At 43.6% G+C, this 27527-nt stretch overlaps 1 protein-coding gene across 1 annotated transcript in view; it reads left to right on the top strand.

Moving 5' to 3' along the window:
- LOC141201610 (uncharacterized) overlaps positions 1 to 27527 on the top strand; it is a 108841-nt gene that overhangs the window by 59165 nt on the left and 22149 nt on the right. The window contains exons 4-9 of the mRNA XM_073663613.1: positions 163 to 312; positions 437 to 616; positions 700 to 823; positions 907 to 1004; positions 1189 to 1279; positions 3832 to 4829. Coding sequence (XP_073519714.1) covers positions 163 to 312; positions 437 to 616; positions 700 to 823; positions 907 to 1004; positions 1189 to 1279; positions 3832 to 4829 — 1641 coding nt within the window. The remainder of the gene's footprint in view (positions 1 to 162; positions 313 to 436; positions 617 to 699; positions 824 to 906; positions 1005 to 1188; positions 1280 to 3831; positions 4830 to 27527) is intronic.

Raw genomic sequence — 27527 nt, 5'->3', positions numbered from 1 at the left:
AATAAATTGCTTGTTGTCTGTGGCCTAAAATATATAGGTTTTATTACTAGATGTAAAGAAAAAACTAAATACAGTAAAATAATAAATATCCTTATATGTTTCCCCTCATTATCTCCAATAGTTGTATTATACCAACAGGATTTTTATCTTCTACTCATTCAGGTATCTACAACACCGAATCCTCTCAGTGGAGATCTTCTATATAAGAATATTTTCCTGATTTATCCATCAAAGATAGATATGGACAGGGACAAGATGGCGGAGAGGATATTACACCTCACCCTAGAGATCCTCTTCCGGCTTACTGGAGAGGTGAGAGATTCTGATGACGTCACATCATTCTTATCTATGGGAATAACAGATGAACAGAACTGGAGAGGTGAGGACTCTGGAAATGTCTGTAGTGAGATTTATTAATGTGTCTCTCCATAACCAGGATTACACAGTAGTGAAGAAGACCTCTAGTGAGTGCTGTCAGGACCCTGTGTCTGAGGGATGGGGAAAACCCCTGAGACTAATCACGGGGCCTCCACCTCACCCCATGATACATGAGGTTATCAATGACCAGAAGATCCTAGAACTCACCTACAAGATGATTGAGCTTCTGATTGGAGAGGTGACATTACTGGGAATGCTGGGACATTATACAGTAACGCTAAGAAGGGATCGGGGAGATGACAGTATCAATGTATGTGTGAGGTTCCTATAAGGTGTCAGGATGTCGCCGTCTATTTCTCCATGGAGGAGTGGGAGTATTTAGAAGGACACAAAGATCTGTACAGGGACGTCATGATGGAGATTCCCCAGCCTCTCACAACACCAGGTAAATGACAGGACTAAATACACACGGCCTACAATTATCTGTATGAAAATAATTAATTCAGTCCCTGTATGTGTTTCCTCCAGATCGATCCAGTAAGAGGACAACACCAGAGAGATGGCCCTGTCCTCTTCTTCCACAGGACTGTAAACAAGAATATCCCAATGTTCCTCAGGATCATCAGGTAGATGGAGAGAAGGTGTCATGAGATCTCCACTATGATGTGTAGACGGCTGTGAAGGTTTTGTGCTCAGTCTTGTTTTATCCACCAGTATTTATATTTGTGTAATGAGAACGGTGGAGATGACGGGATTAGAGCGGATCATAGATGGGACTTCTCCATCTGACTTTTATAATATTTGTTCCAGAGTGAAGATCAGACCCATATTAATACTACAGAGACAAATGTGACGGGTGATGAGCGCTGTAAAGAGGAGATTCCTACATATGACTACCCAGGTGAGTAGTAACCACTAAATGCAAAGAAGTTACAGATTCTTCTCAGTCACCCGCTGTGGCTGCTTTATCGGTGGTGTAGTCCGGCCGTATCACAATCGTGTGATCACCATTTTGCCGCTCGACCACAACATTCTCCTTTATCCGAAAATGTTCAAATTACTTTGTGAAATCGTGAAAGCCCTTTTCTATAGAATTTGCAACCTGGAGGATCTACCTACCCCCTGGGATTAGAAGACACTGTTCGTTACCTGCCCAAATCTGTAAACTACAAAGCCAAATGACAGCGTATGTAGAATGTGCTGACAAGTTAGAAAATCACTTGAAGAAAAATATTATGATGGGTCTGTAAGAGAAAGTGGAGGGTAATGATGCTGTTGGCTTCCTAGATCCCTGATATCTTATTGGATGAATCTACCTTCTCTCCCTTCTGTGCTGCTGAATGAGCTCATATGGTACCTACAAGACACTGTACAATAACAACAGTTTCCCTTTATCCTGACTTTTCAATTTCTTTTAAAACCAACTAACTTCAAACAGGATTGCGATAACCTACACAAAAAACATTACACCTGTGCCATGATACATCTCTAAGCTGTGTGTGGCTGATGGCTGTAATATACATTTATTCACGCCTGCAGGAGATGTGTTGGCATGGCTCCAGTCCTGGTTTCATGGATTCACTCCACGTCATAAATTCCATTATGTTTTCAATCCTAAGGAATTCAGATTACTGCACAATCTCTGTTGAAATGGGGTCGCTAATACTTTCTCTACTCTTCTGGTCAGAATTCATCGTAGCTCCAATGGTTTATCATAAATGAGTGCAACTCCAGTTTAGTGTTGGATTTCTCCCTTCATACATACGTTGTGTTAGAACCCTCCTGTTTGTTTTTTCCATCTTGTGTTTTGCGGTCACGTGACCATCTGCCTTTATATTCCAACTCCGCCCTTTTGGCTGTGGTGGACTTCATTGTTTTTTGACTGTTTTGCTGGCCAGGTGCTTCTGTGTCTATCTCTGTCAGTTTGTTTGGTCCTTTTGGGACCTCTAGTACCTTTTTGTCAGTTTATCTTTTTGTGTTCTGCAACAACTTTCTCTGTTCAGGAGGTGTCCCATTTTTGTTCCAGTCCTTAGTTCTTTTAGGGACCCCTTACCTTTATTCTATAGGTCTCCATTCAGACTAGCCTAGGACTAAGGCGGGTCCGTTCGCTAGGAACAGGCAGCCCCCTACATCGTAGGGATTCAGCTTAGTCTTATTGTAGGGAAAGCTTTCCCCTTCTTTCCTTAGTACTTGTTGCAGATCATAACACGTTGTTGGGGATGTTACATGTTTTTATATTCTTTCTTTTTTTTACAGGTTCATTCTGTATGATAGTTTCATTGTAGTGGGATCGTCCTTCCTCACTTATGTGACTCTGTAACTCCCTGGTAGCCTTTCAAAAAGATCTCCATTGCCTCTTCCAAATGCCCGAGATCTAAATTTAAGACACCTCAGCTCTGCACTATTCTAAAAAATTGTCTTTGAATGTCTAATATTTCTTCTTGAAACTCATCTGACAGGAAATATTGTCCCTTACGATAGTTTAGATTGCCGAGAGCCCCTGATCCCCATACTCTAATTACTCCCATCACCAGCGCCGCCTGCAGAATGAGTAAGGCGGCTCCTGGTGACAGAAGCAGACATCGCAGGAGCAGATCCCAGAGGAGATGGGACACACCATTTGCTGAAGCCCTAATATTACAAAATGTCAGAAAACTAGGGCAGTAGAAATCCCCATAAAGTGACTTCATTTTGGAAATTACAACCCTCAGTGAATTAATCTATAGGAGTAGTGATTATTTTGACTACACAGGCACTTTCCGAAAATTAGCACTGGATGCTGGAGCATAAAAATTGCATATTGGCCATTTGATTACCCAACACATAGTGCCCAGATTGTGCTCCAGGACACATACACTGTAAATTAAGTGGGTTCTTCTCACTATAGTAATGCCAAATACATGGATGCTAAATGTGGTTTGGGCGCACTGCAAGGCTCAGAAGCGATGGTGAGATTTGACTTCTTAAAAGCAGATATTGCTGGATTGGTTTATGGAAACCATGTTCCATATTTTGGAGGCTAAAAGAACAAACAGTTGGACACCACGCTCTACTGGTTCATCCTATGAGGTTTTCTATTAGACTGTGAACTGTCATTCTATCAATAACTTCCCATTTCTACAGACATTTTAAGTACAATTAACACAAGAATCCCATAGAAAAATAAATAAAGATTGCATACTACTTCTAAATCAATCTAAACAAACAGATCCCTGGGCTACATGCTAGTCCAGGAAAATGAAGAAATATATGCTCAAGTTTAAATATTCCTCTATTTTTTAGATTTGTGTCTCATAAAATAGATTTTTAAACTTGAGCATGTATCTCTTCATTTCCCTGGATTAGCATGTAGCCCAGGGATGTGTTTGTTTAGACATTTTAAGTAGAAATGTTCAAAAATATAAATTTCAAGGATATTTTATTCAAAATGAATAATTGTTTTTTTCTTGGCAGATGACTGTACCAGGAGATCAGAGGGACAGGAGATTTTTAAATCGAATGATCTTGAGATCCCACAGGATACAATTGAAGTGAATGCCATTACTCCAGATATACCATCATCCCTTCAAAGCAAAGATCTATCATCTAATTCTATGAAACACATCCTGTCTTCTGATTCATTACCAACTACCAAGGAAAATCAAAATAAAATAAGCATTAAAAAACGAACTGCTCCTAAAGCAAAGAAGTCATTTTCACTTTCAGAAATTGGAAATAGTTTTACTTTCGAGAAGTCTATTCTTAAACATCAAAAAAAACACTCAGCGGACAATAGATTTTTTTGCTCCAAATGTGGAAAATGTTTTAATCAGAAATCAGTTTTTGTTAATCACCAGAGAACTCACACAGGGGAGAAGCCTTTTTCATGTTCAGAATGTGGGAAATGTTTTAACCGGAAAGCGCATCTTAATAACCACCAGAGAACTCACACAGGGGAGAAGCCATTTGTCTGTTTAGAGTGTGGGAAATGTTTTAGCCAGAAATCAGATTTGATTAAGCACCACAGAACCCACACAGGAAACAAGCCTTTTTCATGTTCAGAATGTGGGAAATGTTTTAACCAGAAAGCACATCTTAATAGCCACCAGAGAACCCACACAGGGAAGAAGCCTTTTTCATGTTCAGAGTGTGGGAAATGTTTTAACCAGAAAGCGCATCTTAATAGCCACCAGAGAATTCACACAGGGGAGAAGCCTTTTTTCTGTTCAGAATGTGGGAAATGTTTTATCCAGAAATCAGATCTTTTTAGACACAAGAGAACTCACAAAGGGGAGAAGCCCTTTTCATGCTCAGAATGTGGGAAATGTTTTAATCGTAAAATGATTCTTGATAGCCACAAGAGAACTCACACAGGGGAGAAGCCTTTTTCTTGTTCAGAATGTGGGAAATGTTTTAACCGAAAAGCGCATCTTAATAACCACCAGAGAACTCACACAGGGGAGAAGCCATTTGTCTGTTTAGAATGTGGGAAATGTTTTAATCGTAAAATGATTCTTGATAGACACAAGAGAACTCACACAGGGGAGTAGCCTTTTTCTTGTTCAGAATGTGGAAATGTTTTAATCATAGAATGATTCTTGAAAGTCACAAGAGAACCCACACAGGGGGAAGCACTTTTCCTATTCAGAATGTGGGAAATGTTTTACAAGGAAATCAAGTTTAATTAAGCACCAGAGAACCTACACAGGGGAGAAGCCCTTTTCCTGTTCAGAATGTGGGAAATGTTTTAACCAAAAATCAGTTTTGGTTACGCACCAGAGAACCCAAACAGGGGAGAGGCCATTTTTATGTTCAGAATGTGGGAAATGTTTTAACCATATATCACATCTTAATAAACACCAGAGAACCCACACAGGGGAGAAGCCTTTTTCATGTTCAGAATGTGGGAAATGTTTTAATCAGAAATCAGCTTTGGTTAAGCACCAGAGAACTTACACAGGGGAGAAGCCTTTTTCCTATTCTTTTTTTTTTAATCCAATAAATTTTTATTGAGATTTTTTCATTAGGTTTTTTTTTGACAATACATCCCAATCCTGGTATGCACGGCACCCCATCCCTCATCCTGGTATGCATGGCTGCCTCATCACCAATCCTGGTATGCATGGCACCACTCATCCATCCCCAATCCTGCCATGCATGGCACCCCATCACTCATCCTGGTATGCATGGCACCCCATCCCTCATCCTGGTATGCATGGCCCCCTCATCCCCAATCCTGGTATTCATGGCAACTTTTATCCCAAATCTGGTATACATGGCACCCCTCACTTTTATCCCAAATCTGGTATACATGGCACCCCTCATCCCAATCTTAGTATGCATGGCTCCCTCATCCCCAATCCTGGTGTGTATGGCACCTCATCCCTCATCCTGGTATGTATGGTACCCTTTATCACTATCCTGGTATGCATTGCACCCCACATCCCCCAATCCTGGTATGCATGGCACCCCATCCCTCATCCTGGTATGTTTGGTACCCCTCATCCCTATCCTGATATGTATGGTATCCCTCATCCTGGTATGCATGGCACCCCATCCCTCATTCTGGTATGAATGGCACCCCATCCCACATCCTGATATGCATGGTACCCCGCATCCCTATCCTGGTATGCATGGTACCCCTCATCTCTATTCTGATATGTATGGCCCCCCTCAACCCCATCCTGGTATGTATAGTGGGCACAATGTACTGGACACTACAACGTAGTGGTCACTTCAACGGCAGTTTGAAATTTTCACTCAGCAACATCCAAAGCTGCTTGTTTCTGGAAAACACCCATTTGTCCCTACACCTGTAGGTAAATTCCCAAAGGGGTATAGTTTCCAAAATGGGGTCACTTGAGGGTGGATTCTGTTTTTCTTGCACTTAGGGGCTCTGTATAGAAGAAATTGTGTGACACATTTCGGCACCATTTTTACCCATTGCCCTGTGTGAAAATGTAAAATATGAGGTTTAAACAATTTTTTTGTGGTAAAAAATATAATTATTTTTTCTTCACTGCCAATGGTATGACTTTAAAAATGTAAAAAGACTCACTACTTCCCTAGATAAATTCCTTGAGAGGTATAGTTTACAAAATGGGGTCACTTGTGGGGGTTCCTGCTGTTTCGGCATGTCAGCGACTCTTCAAATGTGACACGGTGTCTGCAACCTATCCCAGCCAACATAGCACTCCTTTCTCTTCCAAGCCCTGCCGTGCGCCAAAGCGGTAGTTTTCCACCACATTTGGGGTATCGGCATACTCAGGAGAAATTGCACAACAGTTTTTGGGGTGCATTTTCTCCTCTTACCCTTGTAAAAATAAAAAAATTGGGGCTAAAAGATCATTTATGTGGAAAGAGTGCTCACCACACACCTAGATAAGTTCCTTGAGGGGTCTAGTTTCCAGAATGGTGTCACTTGTGGGGGGGTGTTCCTCTGTTTAGGCACATCAGGAGCTCCCCTAATGCGACATGGCGTCCGTTAATTATTCAAGCAAATTTTACATTCAAAAAGTCAAATGGCGCTCCTTCCCTTCCGAACCCTGCCGTGCGCCCAAACAGTGGTTTTCCCTCATATATAGGATATCGGCGCACTCAGGAGAAATTGCACAACAAATTTCATGGTGCAATTTCTTCCATTACTATTATGATAATGCAAATTGGTGACTGAAAAACATTTTTGTGGGAAAAATGTGAAAATTTTATTTTTACGGCTCAATATTATAAACTTCTGTGAAGCACCTTGGGGTGTTCAAGGTGCTCACCACACATCTAGATAAGTTTCCTGAGGAGCAAAAAGTCAAATGGCGCTCCTTCCCTACCGATTCTTGCCGTGCACCCAAACAGTGGTTTTCCCTCACATGGGGTATTGGCGTGCTCAGGAGAAATTGCACTACAAATTGGTAGTCCATTTTTCCTGTTACCCATGCGAAAATAAAAAAATTTGCGTCTAAAGTAACATTTGTGTGAAAAAAAGTTAAATGTTCATTGTTTTCTTCCACATTCCAAAAATTCCTGTGAAGCACCTAAATGGTTAATAAACTTCTTGAATGTGGTTTTGAGCACCTTGAGGGGTGAAGTTGTTAGAATGGTGTCAACTTTTGGGTATTTTCTGTCATAAAGGCCTCTCAAAGTCCCTTCAAATAAGATGTGGTCCCTGAAAAAATGGTTTTGTAAATTTTGTTGGAAAAATGAGAAATCAGTTGTTAACTTTTAACCCTTATAACTTCCTAATAAAAAAAAATTGGTGCTGATGTAAAGTAGACATGTGGTAAATGTTATTTATTAACTATTTTGTGTGACATATCTCTCTGATTTAAGGGCATGAAAATTCAAAGTTTGAAAATTGCTAAATTTTCTAAATTTTCGCCAAATTTCAGATTTTTTCACAAATAAACGCAAGTCATATCGAAGAAATTTTGCCACTATCATGAAGTACAAGATGTCACGAAAAAACTATCTCAGAATCAGGGGAATCCGTTGAAGAGTTCCAGAGCTATTACCTTAAAAGTGACAGTGGTCAGAATTGAAAAAATTGGCCCGGTCACGAAGGCGAAAACCGGCTCTGGCGCGAAAGGGTTAAACTTTTCCAGAAGAAGATACAGATTCAGTGGAATGTAATCCAGAGTTCTTTTTGTTATTATTGTACCCGGTATTTGAATTTCTCAACCGTTTGTATTCGTGTATGTTCTAAAATGCTCAAATTAGGGATATCATCAAATGGTAGAATAACCGACTTACCTCAATTAATGGACAGTCCTGACCAGGTGTGCACCTACTGCTGGTGCAGCCGGTGCAACTGCACCGGGGCACGACGGTGCAGGGGGGCCCTTGCCGGGCGTCAGATAATGAGGGTAATCTGGCCTGCTTCTCGGAGCCCCATGGCCAGATTGCCATCATCATATGTGGTGGGCATGGAGCGATCCCTGCAGCTCCGCTGCTGACAGGAGGAAAATGGCAGCAGAGCTGCAGAGATCCGTTTTCTGCTTCCTGCCCTATGCTTCCTTCCTGACACAGGCCCGCGCTGCTTGATGACGTCATCATTTGGTGCGAGCCTGTGTGTCAGGGAGGAAGTTACCAAAGACGAGGAGGTGCAGGGGAGCGAGCTGAGGTAAGTTGTGTTTTTTATTTTTTTAACAAACTGGGGAAGCTGGGGAGAGCAATGAGAGGAGGCTGGGGAGAGCATTGAGGTGAGGCTGGGAAGAGCAATGAGAGGAGCTGGGGAGAGCAATGAGAGAAGGCTGGGGAGAGCAATGAGAGAAAGCTGGGGAGAGCAATGAGAGGAGACTGGGGAGAGCAATGAAAGGGGGCAGGGGAGAGCAATGAGAGAAGGCTGGGGAGAGCAATGAGAGAAGGCTGGGGAAAGCAATGAGGGGCTGGAAAGAGCAATGAGGGAAGGCTGGGGAGAGCAATGACAGGAGGCTGGGGAGAGCAATGAGAGGAGGCTGGGGAGAGCAATGAGAGAAGGCTGTGGAGAGCAATGGGAAGAGGCTGGGGAGAGCAATGCTGGGGCTGGGGAGAGCAATGATGGGGATGGAGGGAGAGAGCAATGACGGGGGTGCTGGGAGAGAGCAATGATGGGGGTGCTGGGAGAGAGCAATGACGGGGGTTTCACTTTGCTTGTACTGTAAAGTCTTGTATATTTTCCATGTGCACATAGCCTTACAGTTAATTGGGGAGAGTCACAGAGACTGAATAATTAATATTATTGGCCGCTGGAGATTATAGTTAATGGGGGAGCACAGTGCTGCTTATCACTTTATATTTTGATTACTAAGTGGCTAATAGTATATTAATGGGGGGGTACATATCTGTATTCAGGAGCGCAGTGCGGGGGAGACATGTATGTATACAATATATGTGACCTTGTTATTTTCTAGGCTGGAGAGCATCATGACAAGACTAATCATGGCTGGGAGATGTCGACATGAAGGTCTGACCAGATGGAGAAGAAGCAGCAGAAACCGACTCTGATCACGTCAGCGGTAAGTGCCTGGATGTAAATATTATTCTGTATCTGCACTGTGTGACTAGGCGTGATCTTAAAATCCCTTAGGCTGCATTTTCACATTTGTGTGAAATGTCCTTGTGCTGCCAGATTTTTTTATCGGATGGTCCACGGACTCGTACAGTTTTATAGATCCATTCACACATCCATGAAAATCACGTATCTGAGAATGAGATCTGTGAGGGTCAGAGAATGTCCTGTTCTAGTGCAATTTTGAGGATTAGAATAGGACATGCTTAATGCATCTGTAATCATTGCTCTGGAGGGAGGGAGGGCTTGGCTTCTATCTGTGTACATATGCTTTTGCATGGGCAGCCATTTTAGGGGGTCTCGTGTGTACACAGTAGTGTGGTTCAAACAGTATTTTTTTCTTTTTTTCAAATGTTCCATGTATGCTCACTGTATGCTATTTTTTATTTCAGATGTCTTACAATAGCGAGGAATTTGTCCGTGAACTAATCGAGATGTATCGGTCCCTGCCCTGCCTTTGGCAGATTAAGTCTGCCAAGTACAGTAACCGAAATAAAAAAAGGGAGGCATATGGGAAACTAGTTGCTCTCTTTAAGCAGCATGATCCCTGCGAGAAGGTGGATGAGACTGTTGTTCGGAAAAAGATCCAGGGTCTTCGCACAGTCTATAAAAAAGAGCTGGACAAGGTGAAGTCAATGAAGTCTGGTGCCGGCACAGATGAGGTTTATGTGCCCTCGTTATGGTACTATGACTTGCTTGGCTTCACCCGTGACCAGGAGCTGCTGCGCACAATGGTATCTTCGATGCGGCAGACCCTGGATCAAGACCCTGTGATCCCGACTGACACCCCTGTTGGAGATGTAAGTAGCTTCTTTGCTTGCTTCCCTGTAAATAGCATTTAAACTTGGTATGTACATGCCATAGTTGAATAGAAAATATTAACTGTTTTACCTGCTTAATTCTGCAGTTTACAAAAGTTATCCCTTCCAGTTCAGATAAGTACACTCCTTTACTATTTTCGCCCCACTCACTTCTCATATTGTTGAATGCCATTTCATATCCTGTACAGCTAGTGCCTACCCACACATTTGTTTCCAGTGCACGTTTACCCATGCTGGTCATGATATATCCAATGCCAACACATTTCTGTGGTGTGGTACTGGATGTTGTAAAATAATTTTTGGGTTTAGCTTTAACATTAATTTTCTGTTCCCGCAGCAACATCAGTAAGATCTGTCAACCACAACAAGTGATGACATCCTGGGCGATGAACCTAGCCTGGCGGAGGCTACTGAGGAGTCGAGTGAAGACCCTGCACCCTCAACTCAGCTACTATACCTCGGCGAATAATCAATTCACATAAGAGAAAGGCCACCTTGTCGCCATCACCAGAGCTAGTCTCTTTGGCAAAGCAAATTTTAAGCCAGCAGACCAACACCGGCATGGACAGCTTTGACAACTTCGCCGCTGATCGACTTCAGAAGCTGGATGACACACAGAGGATCCATGCCGAAAGGGTCATTTTCGAGACTTTAATTAAAGCGGCAGCCGGTCAACTGGATGAAACGTTAACTGTACATAGTAGGATCGACCGTGATCCTTGTGCAAGGCAGTCATGGACCCAAATGCCGGAGCTACTGCGTAGCACACCAGTACGATGGATTGTACCTCAGCAAAACCTGCCACTTGCCACCCCCCACCCCCCCACAATATCCCAGGTTTCCTCATTCTTTCCTTGAAGAACTATCTTCTCCGCCCAGGCAAGGATTTTTGAATGCAGAAAACCAATATCAAGATCTTTAGTGACATTTTACTTTTAGGGTTTAAGTAAAATGTTTAAATTGTTAAGTTATTGTTTATTTAATAGTTAATTTAATTGTTTATTTATTAAAATATTTGTTCGTAATAAAAATGTTTTTTGGATTAAAACTTGCAGCCTGCTTTACTGAATTCAGCATATAGTTATTAGCAGGTCTACTAGGCGGGGTAATGGGCAGGGTGCATCTATACAGATGAATAGATATAATGGGTGTGAGTGATGAAACATGTTATTTGTTTGTAACAAAGCTTACACAACAGTGGATATAAACTTTTTAACGTTTTTTATAAAAACAAAATAAATATAACAACAACAAAAAACAAAAATATAGTAACAACAAAAAACAAAAAAGTTAGTGGCTGCCGCGCCGCTGTTGGGCCACCACAAACCTTGCCAGCATCACTCCGTGCTGTTGGACTGCTTCTGCTAGTGTCCGCTGTGACGCCAGGAGGTCATCTAATGTAGGGATTTCTACGGAGGGAATGGTAAAACTTAAGACGAATAATTCTGTACATTCATCTAATTAACAGGTACATGTTTGTTATTTAACACTTACGGTTTTCGGTTTGCTCAAGTGATGATGAGCTGATGGACCACCGGGATCCTCTGGCATCACCGGCTAGGGAAAGACACAACACTTCATAGTACATGACAGCCCTATACTTTCCAAGTTGTATGGACCTTATATTATGTGAAAGTATTACCGGAAGTCAAAGCTACACCCATATCACGGAGTGATGTTGGCGAGCCTGTAGGTGACTCCTGCTGGGGCTCCGGGTCAGCAGGTGACTCCTGCTGGGGCTCTGGGTCAGCAGGTGACTCCTGCTGGGGCTCTGGGTCAGCAGGTGACTCCTGCTGGGGCTCTGGGTCAGCAGGTGACTCCTGCTGGGGCTCTGGGTCAGCAGGTGACTCCTGCTGGGGCTCTGGGTCAGCAGGCGACTCCTGCTGGGGCTTCGGGTACTGAACTGTAATTACAGTTGTAACCAATGTGCTGCCATATACTGTGCTAACCTATGTTAACACCACTCACCACGATGGGGCAGGGTCTGTGACCGGATGCTGGTGATGCGGTCACTAGATCTGAACCTCAGATCCGCCAGCTTCTTTCGGATCTGGGCAGTGGAGCGCTGAACCCCAAATCTTTGGGCCAGGCCCCGACTTATCCTCCGCAGCACCGCCTGCTTATGGAGCACTGGATGTCCTGGGTGCTCATGGCACTCATAGTCCCTGGCATCCAGCTCTGCTATCAGGTAGCGCACCTCTGCATCCCCCCATGGAGTTGCCCGTTTCCTGGCCACCATCCGTGCCTCATCTTGACGCTGAGCTTCCTCAACCAGCAATGCAGCAGACACAACAGCACACTGCACATTGTTCATGATGCTGCAAACTGAAAAATATAAAATGAAAACATGAGAAAAGTTTTAAAAAAAATAAAGCAATAAATGCATTCCATTCCGTTAGCGCGCATGCCAGAAAACATGCTGTACGGGTGTGCGCACACGAGACCCCCTAAAGTGGCTGCCCATGCAAAAGCATATGTACACAGATAGAAGCCAAGCCCTCCCTCCCTCCAGAGCAATGATAGCAGATAATTAGTAGGTGTCCTATAAATTAAGAAGGTAATGGGAACGCATTTGAGACCCCAAACGATACTTATCGTGCACAGAGATAGATGTCAGAAGAACAGTTGAAGAATCGATGTGGAGCGCAGCCCAGAGAACTCTACTACAAGCTGCAATCCACCACGCAGCCAGGAACAAAGGACGGAAGCGCTACTATGTTCCCTTCTGTTTAAGACAAGGCCGCCCAATCAGAACGCAGTAGCGACCACCAATCGGAGTTGAGGGGTGCGGAAAAGGCAACGCAAATGCACGCCTATGTGTCTCAATTCTGAGTCGCTTACTAGGTCGTTGGTAAGGTGTCAAACGCACAGATGCATGCTACCCAGCGGGATTTCAACGATCAAAAAAAGGTCCAGACCTTTCCGACACGACCAGCGATTTCACAGCAGGGGCCTGGTCGCTGCTACGTGTCACTCTAAGCGAGATCGCTACTGAGGTCGCAGTTGCGTCACAGAACTTGTGACTCAGCAGCGATCTCGCTAGCGATCTCACTTAGTGTGACGGTGCCTTTAGGCAGTGGGGCAGAGAATGTTGTGCCACATGCAGTTTTTCTGTCTTTTCGCCCCTTCATTAATGTAGCTGCCTCTCCCATATCCTCCTCACCCGACTCCTCTGCTCCGGAGCCCATGCACAGCTATGGGGTAGCTGCTATAAGAAGATCATTGTCACCTGCTGAGACCTGTGTTTCTGTGGGGGCAAATTGCTCCAGCCTGACCACCACTTCCCTCCTCCTCATCTCCCCTGCTCAATCTGTCTCCAGATTACCTTAACCATGGTGTCATCTTGGAGCTGAGAGCCTGCTTCTCCCACCATCTTTCTGTAGCTTTTCCTTGTCATTTTTATCCCCCGCAGCAAAGTACCTACACACTAAACAAGACATCCGGTAGATGAATGGCGATTTTCAGGATGATATCCAGGTCCTATATCAGATACATAGCTAGATGTTCTGCAGGACCTCCTCCATCTCCTTATTCTCACATGCCGTCAAGGTGGTTCTCCTTTTACTTGGTCTTCAAGGTGGATAAACAAAGTACTGCTGCTTTCTGTGTGAATGGGATAGTCTTGCAAGAGAATATCACTACTATAACAGAGACTGGCCTCCCTGATATTCACTTCAGCCAGGGAGTAAAAATGTCCTGCATCCAGAGGTTGTTGACCCACCTAAGATTTTTTTACCACCATTGCATATCACATTGGGCCTAATGAAGAACAATGTAAAGGCAATGGATAAAAATGTAAAGACATTCAAGTATCTCATTGACAAATTTACAAGGTTAAGTGAAGCAAAAAAAAAGATAGGAGTCTTTATTGGACCTCAGATTTGTAAGCTTCCTCAAGATGAGGAGTTTCCCTGTTTGTTGCAGTGCAAGGAAAAGGCTCCATGGGTAGCATTCACATCAGTGGTAACAACTTTTTGGGGAAACTCAAGAGTAAATAACTATGAAGAGTTGGTGGAAAATCGCCTCAAAACATATAAGAATCTTGGCTGTAACAAGTCATTAAAGATTATACATTTGCATCTAAACTTCGCAGTGAGCGACGAGTGATAGATTTCACTAAAATACTGCGGCTATGGAGAAAAGATATCAAGGAAAATGGAATCCATCAATGCTTCCAGATTACTGTTGGACAATTGCTGCAGGGTGTTACCTAACCTACTAAGCATAGTATTAGATTGTGTCATAATTGGTAGCAGATGAGGAATGTTGCTCACCTTATTGGGTTATGCATACAGGCACAACTCCAGGATAATATATAATCTGTATTAATACTTGATAGCGGTCTGCTGCCACCTTGATATACCATGGAGGATCCTCCAAAAGGTTCTAACATTAATTTGGCAGGTAACACTCCTCAGTTTCTGAAGCTACTTCCCCTTATCGGGTGGATGAGTGGGTTGCAGACACAATGTGGGATTTGGGAACATTTTCAACACTTATCAGTGAGTTCATTTCCAAACAAATAGCATTTTTCCAAACAATTGGACAATAAACCACTCTAACACACAGCTTAGTGAAATATAATGTGGATATAAAAGGAAGTATGTTCCTGCACGCCATTTGGTAATAAATTAGGACACAAAAAATAGGAATGTATTTTAATATAACATTGATCCTGTTTATATAAAAATTAAAAAAAAAATGTATAAAAAATAAGTAAAAAAAAAGAAGAATGGCACAATACCACCTGCCCCATATATAGAAATGTTGTTTACCTAAGGCTAAGTGCCCACGATGCAGAAATGCTGCAAATTTTTTTCGCTTCACCCTGGCAGGAAAAACGAATGCGGTTTTTACATGTGCTTTTCCTGCCAGGTAGAAGCGTTTGTGAAAAGTTTTTGCATGCGTTTCCGCATGCGGATTGACAAGCGCTTTCCAGGCGATTTTAGCATCACTTGGAAAGTGCTTGACAACTTGGTCACACTATATAAATCCATGCAACCGGCATGGATTTATATAGTGTGACCAAGTAAATAGTTAAAAAAAAAGAATAAGAATGATAAAAAATTAAAAATAAAGATTATACTTACCTTCCGATGTCCCCCAGTGTTTTCTCCGCTCCGTCCGGTCTATTGTATGGGTCGCGGTGGTGAGAAGGACCTGTGGTGACGTCATTGAGTCATGTGACAGGTCACGTGACCTGTCACATGACTAAATGACGTCGTGGCAGGTCCTTCACACCACCGCGATACCATTGGGCAGTGAAGAAAACATAATTATATTTTTACCTCAAAAAAATGTTTTACCCTCAGATTTTACATTTTCACACAGGGCAATGGGTAAAAATGGTGCCGAAATGTGTCACACAATTTCTTCTAAAAGTGGCAATACCCCATATGTGGCTGTATCGTACCACTTAGCCATACGGCGAGATCTGGGGGGGACGGGGCGCTATTTGACAATTGGAGAACAAATTATTGTAGAATAGGCATTTGGATTTGGGAGCACAAAATTTTCTGAATTTCTTTAGGGGGGCAAGGGCCATTTCGCTTTTCCAGAGCCTTTCTGCTACCAGTAACTTGGAAGTCCCTTATATTTTTAACAGATGACGGACCTGAGTGGGGACTAGCTTTTTTTGAGGACCGAGTTGAAGCTTTTATTGGGAACATTTTACGTAACATTTATCCGGCGCTCTAGGCTGAGCACTTACATCGGGGTTTCCATCTAAATTTCCAAGTGATGTAATTCATATGAAACCCCTGCAATACGCGTCAGTGCCCTGGGCTTTAAGAGCATGACCCGTATTAGTACGTCATCGCGCGCGCACACAGGCTGTGCGGGTGCGATCGCCGCCAGGTGTCAGCTGATTGTCACAGCTGACACCCGGTACTATGTGCAGGGAGCGGTGCCGCACCGCTCCCAGCACATTAACCCCCGCAATGCTGCGATCGAAGTTGATCGCAGCATTGCGGAGGCAAGGGGAGGTGATCGGTATACTCATCTCCTCTTCCGGCCTCCAGCGCTGTCTGCCGCGGCTTCCCGGGTGTTGCCATGACGACCCAATGTCGTCATGACAACATCCGGGTCACCAGACAGCAGTAAGATTGTTTGGACATGCGCAGTGCATCTCCAAACTATCTTCTCCCTGTCCAGCGCTGACTGCCTGCATGGCTCAGGGATGGTGCTCCATCCCTATGCTGTGCAGGCGATCAGAATAAAAAAAGTGAAAGTCCCACAGTGGGACGAAGTAAAAAAGTGTAAAAACTCCCAGAAAGTGAAAAAAAAATAGTAAAAATATTTAAAAAAAAAATAAAAAAAATAATCCACTAAAAATAAAAATATAATGTACCCATCAATAAATATTATTATGAAAAAAAAACAAACAAACAATAAAAGTACACATATTTGGTATTGCCGCGTCCATAACGACCTGGCCTGGCCCACTAGTTAACCCCTTCAGTGAACACGGTAAAAAAAAAAAAAAAAACAGAGCAAACAACAAAGCTTTATCATCATACCGCCAAACAAAAAATGGAATAACACGCGATCAAAAAGACAAATATAAATAAAAATGGTACCGCTGAAAACGTCATCTTGTCCCGCAAAAAACAAGCCGCCATACAGCTCCATCATCCGAAAAATCAAAAAGTTACAGCTTTCAGAATAAAGCAATGCAAAAAAATAATTTTTTCTATAAAATAGCTTTTATTGTGTAAAAGTGCCAAAACATAAAAAACGATATAAATGTGGTACCGATGTAAACGTACTGACCAGAAGAATAACGCTACCTTATCAATTTTACCACACGCGGAACAGAATAAAAAAAAAAAAAAAAAAACATTCCTGAATTGTTGCTTTTTTGTTTATTCTGCCTCCCAAAAGCTGGAATAGAAAGCGATCAAAATACGTCACATGCCTGAAAATGGCACCAATAAAAATGTCAACTCATCCTGCAAAAAACAAGCCATCAAATGACTGTCGGCCAAAATATGGCGATGCAAAAACTAGATTTTACAAAATGTGTCTTTTAGTGTGTGACAGCTGTGAATCATAAAAACCCAATATGATTCTGGTATCGCTGTAATCGCACCGACCCGAAGAATAAAGTAATCTCATCACTTATACCGCACGAGGAACGGCGTAAAAAATAAACGAACGCTAGGGCTGGGGTAGGGGTTGTGCTAATGTTAGGGTTGGGGTTGTTTTTTTTTTTCAAAAGTAAAAAAAAAAAAAAAAAAAAAAAAGATGACGATATGGCAACTAGTGTTGAGAGCAAGTGCTCGCTACTTGAGTTTGTATCGGGTGCTCGGGTATGCACTGAGCATCGCGGGTGATCGAGTCTCTGCCCCATATGCTTCGCGACCAAAAAAACCTCGCGTGGATTGCCTGCCATGCACGAGCGATCCCCGCATGTTTTTTTTAGGGTGTCTAATAACCGTGAAACATGTGGGCGGGGACTCGAGCATTTCACTTGAGCACCCGTGATACATGGTGCATACCTGAGTACCCAATGCAAACTCAAGTAGCGAGCACTTGCGCTCAAAAGTAATGACAACTTATTCAATATGATGACCTAATGTTATCAAATTCTGTGTCGTACCTCTGGGTTCAAAATGTTCACTATACCCCTTAATAAAATCCTTGAGGGGTATAGTTTCCAAAATGGGGTTACTTGTGGGGGAGCTCCACTGTTTAGGCACATCAGGGGCTCTCCAAACGCAACATGGTGTCCGCTAACAAATTGAATGGAAAATCGGCTCAAATTGTTAGCGGACACCATGTTGCGTTTGGAGAGCTCCTGATGTGCCTAAACAGTGGAGCTCCCCCACAAGTGACCCCATTTTGGAAACTAGACCCCCCAAGGCACCTATCTAGATGCATAGTGAGAACTTGGAACCCCTAGGTGCTTCACAAATTGATTCGGAAAAATGAAAAAGTATTTTTTTTTCCACTTTTTAATTTTTACGAATCAATTTGTGAAGCACCTGAGGGTTCCAAGTGCTCACTATGCATCTAGAAATGTGCCTTGGGGGGTCTAGTTTCCAAAATGGGGTCACTTGTGGGGGAGCTCCACTGTTTAGGCACATCAGGGGCTCTCCAAACGCAACATGGTGTCCGCTAACAATTTGAGCCGATTTTCCATTCAATTTGTTAGAGGACACCATGTTGCGTTTGGAGAGCCCCTGATGTGCCTAAACAGTGGAGCTCCCCCACAAGTGACCCCATTTTGGAAACTAGACCCCCCAAGGCACCTATCTAGATGCATAGTGAGCACTTGGAACCCTCAGGTGCTTCACAAATTGATTAGTAAAAATGAAAAATTGGAAAAAAAAAAACTTTTTCAATCACTTTGTGAAGCACCTAGGGTTCCAAGTGCTCACTATGCATCTAGATAGGTGCCTTGGGGGGTCTAGTTTCAAGCAAATTTTACAATCAAAAAGTCAAATGGCGCTCCTTCCCTTCCGAGCCCTGCCGTGCGCCCAAACAGTGGTTTTTCCCCACATATGGGGTATCTGCGTGCCCAGGGGAAATTGCACAACAAATTTTGGGGTCCATTTTTTCCTGTTACCCCTGCGAAAATAAAAAAAATTGGGTCTAAAGTAACATTTTTGTGAAAAAAGTTAAATGTTCATTTTTTTCTTCCACATCCCAAAAATTCCTGTGAAGCACCTGAAGGGTTAATAAAGTTCTTGAATGTGGTTTTGAGCACCTTGAGGGGTGCAGTTTTTAGAATGGTGTCACTTTTGGGTATTTTCTGTCATAAAGACCTCTCAAAGTCACTTCAAATGTGATGTGGTCCCTAAAAAAATAGGTTTTGTAAATTTTGTTGGAAAAATGAGAAATCGCTGGTCAACTTTTAACCCTTATAGCTCCCTAACAAAAAAAAATTTTGGTTCCAAAATTGTGCTGATGTAAAGTAGACATGTGGGAAATGTTATTTATTAACTATTTTGTGTGACATATCTCTCTGATTTAAGGGCATAAAAGTTCAAATTTTGAAAATTGCTAAATTTTCAAAATTTTCGCCAAATTTCCGTTTTTTTTCACAAATAAATGCAAGTGATATCGAAGAAATTTTACCACAATCATGAAGTACAATATGTCACGAAAAAACAATCTCAGAATCAGGGGGATTCGTTGAAGCGTTCCAGAGTAATTACCTCATAAAGTGACAGTGGTCAGAATTGTAAAAATTGGCCTCGTCATTAAAGTGCAAACCACCTTGGGTTGTAAAGGGGTTAATTCGCTGAGGTTATAATATCAAAAATGGAGTCACTTTATGGGGATTTCTACTGCTCTGGTTTTCTGCCATTTTGTCACATTAGGGCTTCTGCAAATGGTGGGTCCCATCTCCTCTGGGACCTGCTCCAGCGACGTCTTCTTCTGTCACCAGGAGCCGCCTTATTCATTCTTCAGGCAGCGCTGGTGATGGAGGAGACGTCAGAACCAGAAGCTCTGGCGGCGCAGGCTCTGTCCAGCCACTAAGATTAGGGTGCCTGGTACCTGTAGTACTATCCAGTCTGGCAGTATGGGTGTGTGCTGTCCAACTGGATTAATCTGCTCCCTGCTTCAGCCAATTGGAAAGCACCGCACCCTACTAAAGGTGGAAGCATATTGCTGGAAGCTGCCAGATACAGCCTTGTTCTCCTCTGGTTCAGTCCTCTGTGCTCAGCTCCCGGCTTGTGGATTTGTTTCCTGTTGTGATCTCGGCCCGTTTACTGACTACTCTTGTGTCTTCTGATTTTGTATTTTCTCTGCCCTCCTGGTTCTGACCCGGCTACCTGACTATTCTTCTTGTCATCTTACACCATAGAACATTAGATAACACTGTGGCCCAAGCTTAGGGGGTCTCTGTGTAAGTCCAGATCCATGTAGAGGGGTTAAAGGGTGATGAGCAAGGCAATTCGTGGGATCTGGAAAATGAAGTAGATAGCACCAAGCCTGTTTGTGGGGGCCATCTTTTGAACTGCCAGGTGACCATGAACAGTGCCCCCAATACATTGTGCCTGCAAACTATTCAAGCAAGATCTGCATTCAAATAGCTAAATGGCGCTCCTTCCCTTCTTAACCTGCCATGTGCCCAGACAGTAGTGTACAACCATATATAGAGGATTGTCGGATTCAAGAGAAGTTGGTAAATAATTTGTAAGGTCCATTTGTTTCCTATTATCATTTGAGAAGAATTCCAAAGTTATCACCACATAAAGTGACACACGTCAGATTTGAAAAATGGGGCCTAATTAGGAACACAAAACTGGCTGCGGGAAGGGGTTAAATCAGAGTATTTGGGGAACTAACTACTGTAGTCAAAAACTGTGACTGTAGACAATATCACATCTACTGAAATGATCAAACTCAACACTTCATGAGTAAAAAATGAGTAACTAGTGGTGAAACCTCTCTGTGGTAATTAGAGTATGGGGCTCGACGGCTCTTGGCAATCTAAACTATTGTAAGGGACAATATTTTCTGTCAGATGAGTTTCAGGCTGCGTGCCCACGTAGTGTTTTTCAAGCGTTTATGCTGCGGAATTTCCGCAGCGTAAACGCTTGTGAAAAGCTAGGTCATCCGCACCCCATGGTCCCCAAGGGGATTCCGCAACTTCTATGCCCACGCTGCGTTTATGCTGCGTTCAAAAATCCGCAGCATGTTCATTCTTTTTACGTTTCCGCAAGCGGAATTGCCATTTCCAATGCATTAAAAAACGCAAGGCAATTCCGCATGTGGAAATCGCGCGATAAACGCGTGCGGAATTCCGCATGCGTTTTAACTTGCAGAAATAAAGCAGAAATTTTCTGCTTCATTTCTGCAACGTGGGCACATAGCCTCAAGAAGAAATATTAGACATTCAAAGAGAACTTTTTCTAATAGTGCAGAGCTGAGGTGTCTTAAATTTAGCCCTCAGGCATTGGGAAGACGTAATGGAGACCTTCTTTTAAAGACTACCAGGGAGTTACAGACTCACATAATTGAGGCAGGCCGATCCCACCACAATCAAACTATCATACAAAATGACAATAAAGAAAAAACATCCTCAACAAGAACATATGTATGAAGGGAGAGCTCCAACACTAAACTGGAGTTGCATTCAACCATTGCATGAGCTGGACCATTGGAGCTACCATGAGTCCTGACCAGAAGAGTAGAGAAAGCATTAGCGCCCCCATTTCAGGAGAGATTGTGCAGTAATCTGAATTCCTTAGAATAAAAAACATAATGTAATTTATGACGTGGAGTGATTCCATGAAACCAGGGCTCGAGCCATGCCAACACATTTCCTGCAGGCGTGAATAAATGTATATTACAGCCATCAGCCAGGCACAGCTTAGAGATATATCATGGCACAGGTGTAATGTTTTTTATAATAATAATTTTTATTTTTATATAGCGCCAACATATTCCACAGCGCTTTACAGACATTATCATCGCTGTCCCCAATGGGGCTCATAATCTAAATTCCCTATCAGTATGGTCTTTGGAGTGGGGAGGAAACTGGAGAACAAGGAGGAAACCCACGCAAACACAGGGAGAACATACAAACTCCTTGCAGATTTTGTCCTTGGTGGGACTCGAACCCGGGACCACAGCGCTGCAAGGCCACTGTGCTGCCCTTTTTATTTTTTATGAAGTCTTATCACAATCCTCTTTGAAGTTAGTCAGTTTTAAAAGAAATTGAAAAGTATAAAGGGAAACTCTGTTGTTATTGTGCAGAAAATCACAATTGGCCCTCACTGCACATTTAATGCTGTCGATCATAAAAGTAAAGTTTGGTCAGAAAGACTGGACCTGGTCTTGTAGGGACCATATGAGAACATTCAGCAGCACAGAAAGGACTTTCAATGCCCGAAGTCATTTGAACAGTTTTGCTTTGGGTGGAGGAGAAAGTTTTGGTTTAGAAGCAAAATGGTGATCACACGATTGTGATACGGCCGGACTACACCACCGATAAAGCAGCCACAGCCTGTGACTGAGAAGAATCTGTGACTTCTCTGTATTCAGTGGTTACTACTCACCTGGACGGTTATCTGTAGGAATATCCTCTTTACACCGCTCATCACCCCTCACATATGTCTCTGTAGTATTAATATGGGTCAGAGCTTCACCCTGAAACAAATATTGTAAAAGTCACAGACAGATGGAGAAGTCACATCTATGATCAGCTCTAATCCTGCCATCTCCACCGTTCTCATTACACAAGTATAAAACATATAATACTGGTGGATAAAACAAGACTCAACACAAAAGTTTCACGGCCGTATACACATCATAGCGGAGATCTCATGACACCTTCTCTCCATCTACCTGATGATCCTGAGGAACATTGGGATCTTCTTGTTTACAGTCTTGTGGAAGAAGAGGACGGGGATATCTCTCTGGTGTTGTCCTCTTACTGGATAGATCTGGAGGAAACACATACAGGGACTGAATTCATTCTTTACATACAGATAATTATAGGCCGTGTGTATTCAGTCCTGTCTATTACCTGGTGATGTGAGGGGCTGGGGAACCTCCATCATGACGTCCTTGTACAGATCTTTGCGTCCTTCTAAATACTCCCACTCCTCCATGGAGAAATAGACAGCGACATCCTGACACCTTATAGGAACCTGACACATGCAATGATACTGTCACCCCCCCGATCCTTTCATAGCATTACTGTATAATGTCCCAGCATTCCCAGCAGTGTCACCTCTCCAGTCAGCAGCTCAATCATCTTGTAGGTGAGATCTAGGATCTTCTGGTCATTAATGTCCTCATGTATCAGGGGGTGAGATGGAGGCCCCGTGATTGGGCTCAGGGGTCTTCCCCATCCCTCAGACACAGGGTCCTGAGAGCGTTCACTAGAGGTCTTCTTCACTACTGTGTAATCCTGGTGATGGAGAGACACATTAATAAATCTCACTCCAGACATCTCCAGAGTCCTCACCTCTCCAGTTCTGTCCATCTGTTATTTCCATAGATAAGAATGATGTAATGTGACGCCATCAGAATCTCTCACCTCTCCAGTAAGACGGAAGAGGATCTCTAGGGTGAGGTGTAATATCCTCTCCGCCATCTTGTCTATGTCCATATCCATCTTTGATGGGATAATCAGCAAAATTCTCTTATATAGAAGATCTTCACTGAGAGGATCTGATATTGTAGAGACCTGAATGAGAAGATGATGAGCCGATGTAACATCATAAAAATCCTGTGTAATAATACAATTACTGGAGATAATAAGGGAAACATATGAGGAGATTTATGTTTTACAGTATTTAGTTTTCGGCTTTACATCTAGTAATAAAACCTATATATTTTAGGCCACAGACAACAAGCAGTTTCTTCCTCGGAGTCTATAGCTGAATACGTTTCTCACAAGATGGTGGTTTGATGGCTTTACGCGATGGTTGTTTGTTCTCGGCCCCGACCCTTTCACAATTCCTGTTTCCTGGTTTAATCGCAAGAGAAACACATAACGAGAACCTGGTTACACCTCTGGGTTTTCACAAATGCGGCATTGATAAATGTCCACCATGTAAATATGCCGAACACAAGAAATAGATTTAATCACATTAAATAAAAACATTTCATTAAACAATTTATGTGGATGGGAACCAGCTAAGCCGCATTTTGTCCACAGCTATTATGTCACTGTTCACACCACACAGACCCCCTAAAAGAGTCTCCGTGTAATGGGGGATCCCCACATACCTCCACCTGCAGAGCCACCACCACATATATGGCTGCTCTGTGCGCACAGGACCTGTGATGAGGTCACAGGAGGGGAGGAGTCAGGGGTCACATGATCAGGGGCCTCAGTGGATGCACAGTGTGAACTGTGCTTCTCCTGTACAGTGATATCCAGAGTGAAGGTGCTACATGGAGACGTCTCCACAGTCAGTGACATTTCCGGCATTATTTGCCCCTCACTACTGGCACAATGACCCCGCTCCGCCATGGACACTTCTCCGGCCAATTGGCGGCAGATTTAAAATAAGTACGCCACCGTCGGGAGACATATTCTAGAATACCCGATGCGTTAGAATCGGGCCACCATCTAGTATGTTATAAATGTGCACCCTTTAGAGCCTTCATGTGGAACTAAAGGGTGTTTAGCCTAATAAATAATTTAAAAAAACGACATGGAGTCCCCTTATTTTTGTAGCCAGCAAAGGAAAAGCAGACAGCTGAGATCTGATATTATCAGATTGGGAAGGTCTCTGGTTATTGGTCCCTCCTCAACCTAAAATTACTTATGATTATGTCTTTTTGTCTTTGCTCTTCCTGATTGCCCTCATGCGTTGACAATTGGTGTAAAGTGTCTTGGGATTGATGTAAGCTGTAGTTTGTCAAAAATCACAGCTGGCATCAGGCCCTAGTGTTAGTAATGGAGATGTGTCTATCAGACAACCCCATTACTGACCTAGTAAGTGTTAAATAGTTAATTATGGATATTCATTTTATTCTTAAATCTGAGTTCTATACATCAGCCATCGTGTCTAGTTGACATGCGCTATTTGTGTGTGTATTTTTAGTTCACTACCATATGTAGAACAGGTGTGCCATACGACTGACTATAAAAGCCCATGGTGCAGAAAGGGGGGGCTCTCTCTCGCTCTTCCCATTCCACAGAACACAGAAGAAGGATCTGTATGCTGAGGAAGCAGCTGACATGTAGGCCCGGACACGTGCTGGACAAAGATGTGATTTACCAGCCAGGATCCAAGGAAAGATGAATCTCAACAATTAAGCTAATTATGGACAAATGGACAATTACTTTATAACTAATTATTGTATGTACCTGCTGCAATCTGATTCTTTTTAATGGACAATCCAAGAATAAATCGATACATTTTTTTATAAGAATATCGTGATATTGATACTTTGAGAAGTCCTCAGTAGAAAAAATAATACAGAAATGAGTATTATTTAACACTTATGAAAAATATTCCCCACATCCTGCATTGAACTACTGTACCCAATGTATTATATATTTTAGGAGTTGGAGTCGGTCCATTTTATAGCGACTTCAACTTCGACTCCACTAAAATGGGCTCTGTCTCTGACTCCACAGCCCTGGCGAGGACTGCCAAACACACACGGCTCCGCTCCGTACACCTCGTACACGCGCTGCTCCGCTCCGTATGCCTCGTACACGCGTGGCTCCACTCTGTACGCCTCGTACACGCGCGGCTCCGCTCCGTACGCCTCGTACACGCGCGGCTCCGCTCCGTGCGTCTCGTACGCACGCAGCTCCGCTCCGTACGCCTCGTACGCGCGCGGCTCCGCTCCGTACGCCTCGTACACGCGCGGCTCCGCTCCGTGCGCCTCGTACACGCGCGGCTTCGCTCCGTACGCCTCGTACACGCGCGGCTCCGCTCCGTACGCCTCGTACACGCGCGGCTCTGCTCCGTACACCTCGTACACGCGCGGCTCCGCTCCGTACACCTCGTACACACGCGGCTCAGCTCCGTACACCTCGTACACACACGGCTCTGCTACATCCACACTGTAAACCCCTCCTGACCCCACACATAAACTTCAGCTCATCCAGCACCATGACAACCAGCACAGCAGAGTCCTGCATCCACTGAGGCCCCTGATCATGTGACCCCTGACTCCTCCCCTCCTGTGACCTCATCACAGCTCCTGTGCGCACAGAGCAGCCATATATGTGGTGGCGGCTCTGCAGGTGGAGGTATGTGGAGATTCCCCATTATTCTCTATTATTTCTTCCTCTTCCTTCTATGTCGCCTCCATACTCTGCAGCGCTGTACACACATTGTTATCACCGTCCCCATCGGGCCTCACTCTTTCCTTAGTCTTTCTTCACACGTGTTCACATTTGCCGCCTTCTCCATCTGTGTAATGATGTTTTCATCCATTTTTAGGAATATTTAACCCCTTGGCATCGGGTGATTTAAAGATTTTGTGCTTTAGAACTGAATTCACTTTAAAATGCACTGAAAAAAGAGAAAACCCTTCATGAAATGTCCAGTGTGAATGAGCGGCGATGTGATCCTCCCGGTCGGTGCGATACCGAAATTAAGAAGAATTTATTATTATTTATTGGTTAAAATAAAATTCTGAATTTGGGGAAGAAGGGGAAGGATTTATAATGTTTATTGTTTTTATATATATTTTTATAGATTTTCAGTTATTCCCCATTCGGCCCCTGCGCATCCCCCCTCCCACCTCCATAGGGCTATAACCATCCATGGGGGCCTAGATCCAGGGGCTAGCTGGCACATTATATCCCGGGGTTACAAGCCGTAGCCCATGAGAAGCGGCCCGTCCCTAATGGCCACTATCCACATAGGACTATAGTTAGGTGAATCGATGGGATCCGCCAGCAGCCTAATGTGTATGGGCGCTTTCCTATTCCTATGAAGAAGATGATGTTGGAGAGAAAAGGATACGAAGCTTTGGATTTCCGGAGGCCGATTCTTTTGTTCTCAGGGAGATAAGCGAATTCCGGAGCAGCTCTCTCATAGAGAACACAGAAGCTCGGAGCAGAGACCAATGTTCTAGTGTATGGGGGAGTCACGGAAGATAGATTTTGGATGTATCTGATGTGTTTGGGGCCTTTATCTATTTTCCTTTGGCTGCCTTATAAAGGTAACTGAGTTATTAGACTTTAAAGCAGCCACTATTAACCCCTTGATGAAATATGAAGTACTAGGTATGTCAAATGCTAGCTCCCTGACATTCATGCAGGCTCGTAAGACAAGCCCGCGTGTTTGCCAGCAGATGATGGCTGTGATAATCAGCCATCATCTGACCCAGTGTTAAATGCCGCTGTTAATCTGTGACAGTGGCATTTACAGCGCGTCAACAAGGGGGCGCACTGTTCTAACTGTTCATCGGCCCTCCCCCGATGCGATTGTGACACCCCAGGGGTCTGGTTGCCACAGTGATAGAGATATTACGTCTGAGAGCAGGTGGGAGGTCCTTTGGTCAGGGATCCTGTGCATGCCACACCTCCTGCCCAGTCTTGGGAGGGGAAGGACTTCCCCTATATAAACCTGGGGCTGAGGCAGGGTAGGGAGTTCTGAGAGGAGAAGACAGGGAGCAGAGCTGCTCTATGGGCTCTGCTCCACAGGCAGGCCCTGTCCAGGGGCCTGAGCCTGGAGTCAAGGAGAGTAGAGACAAGAAACAGCAGAAGCAATACTACTACGAGTCAGGGGCTGGCAGCTGCAGAGCTCGCCCTGACTGAGAAGCTTTCTTACCGGACCCGGCGTCCGAGGCTGTGGGGACTAACTCTTACCCAGCAGCAGAAGCCGACCGGCAGGGGATTTCAGGTCCTCAGGCCCAGAAACCCGAAG

This window comes from Phyllobates terribilis, unplaced genomic scaffold, assembly GCF_046119375.1.
Source record: "Phyllobates terribilis strain yellow unplaced genomic scaffold, ASM4611937v1 Scaffold_120__1_contigs__length_5212024, whole genome shotgun sequence".
NCBI lineage: Eukaryota > Metazoa > Chordata > Amphibia > Anura > Dendrobatidae > Phyllobates > Phyllobates terribilis.
Note: the sequence above shows the minus strand (reverse complement) of the source record. Positions and strands in the feature narration are given on the sequence as shown.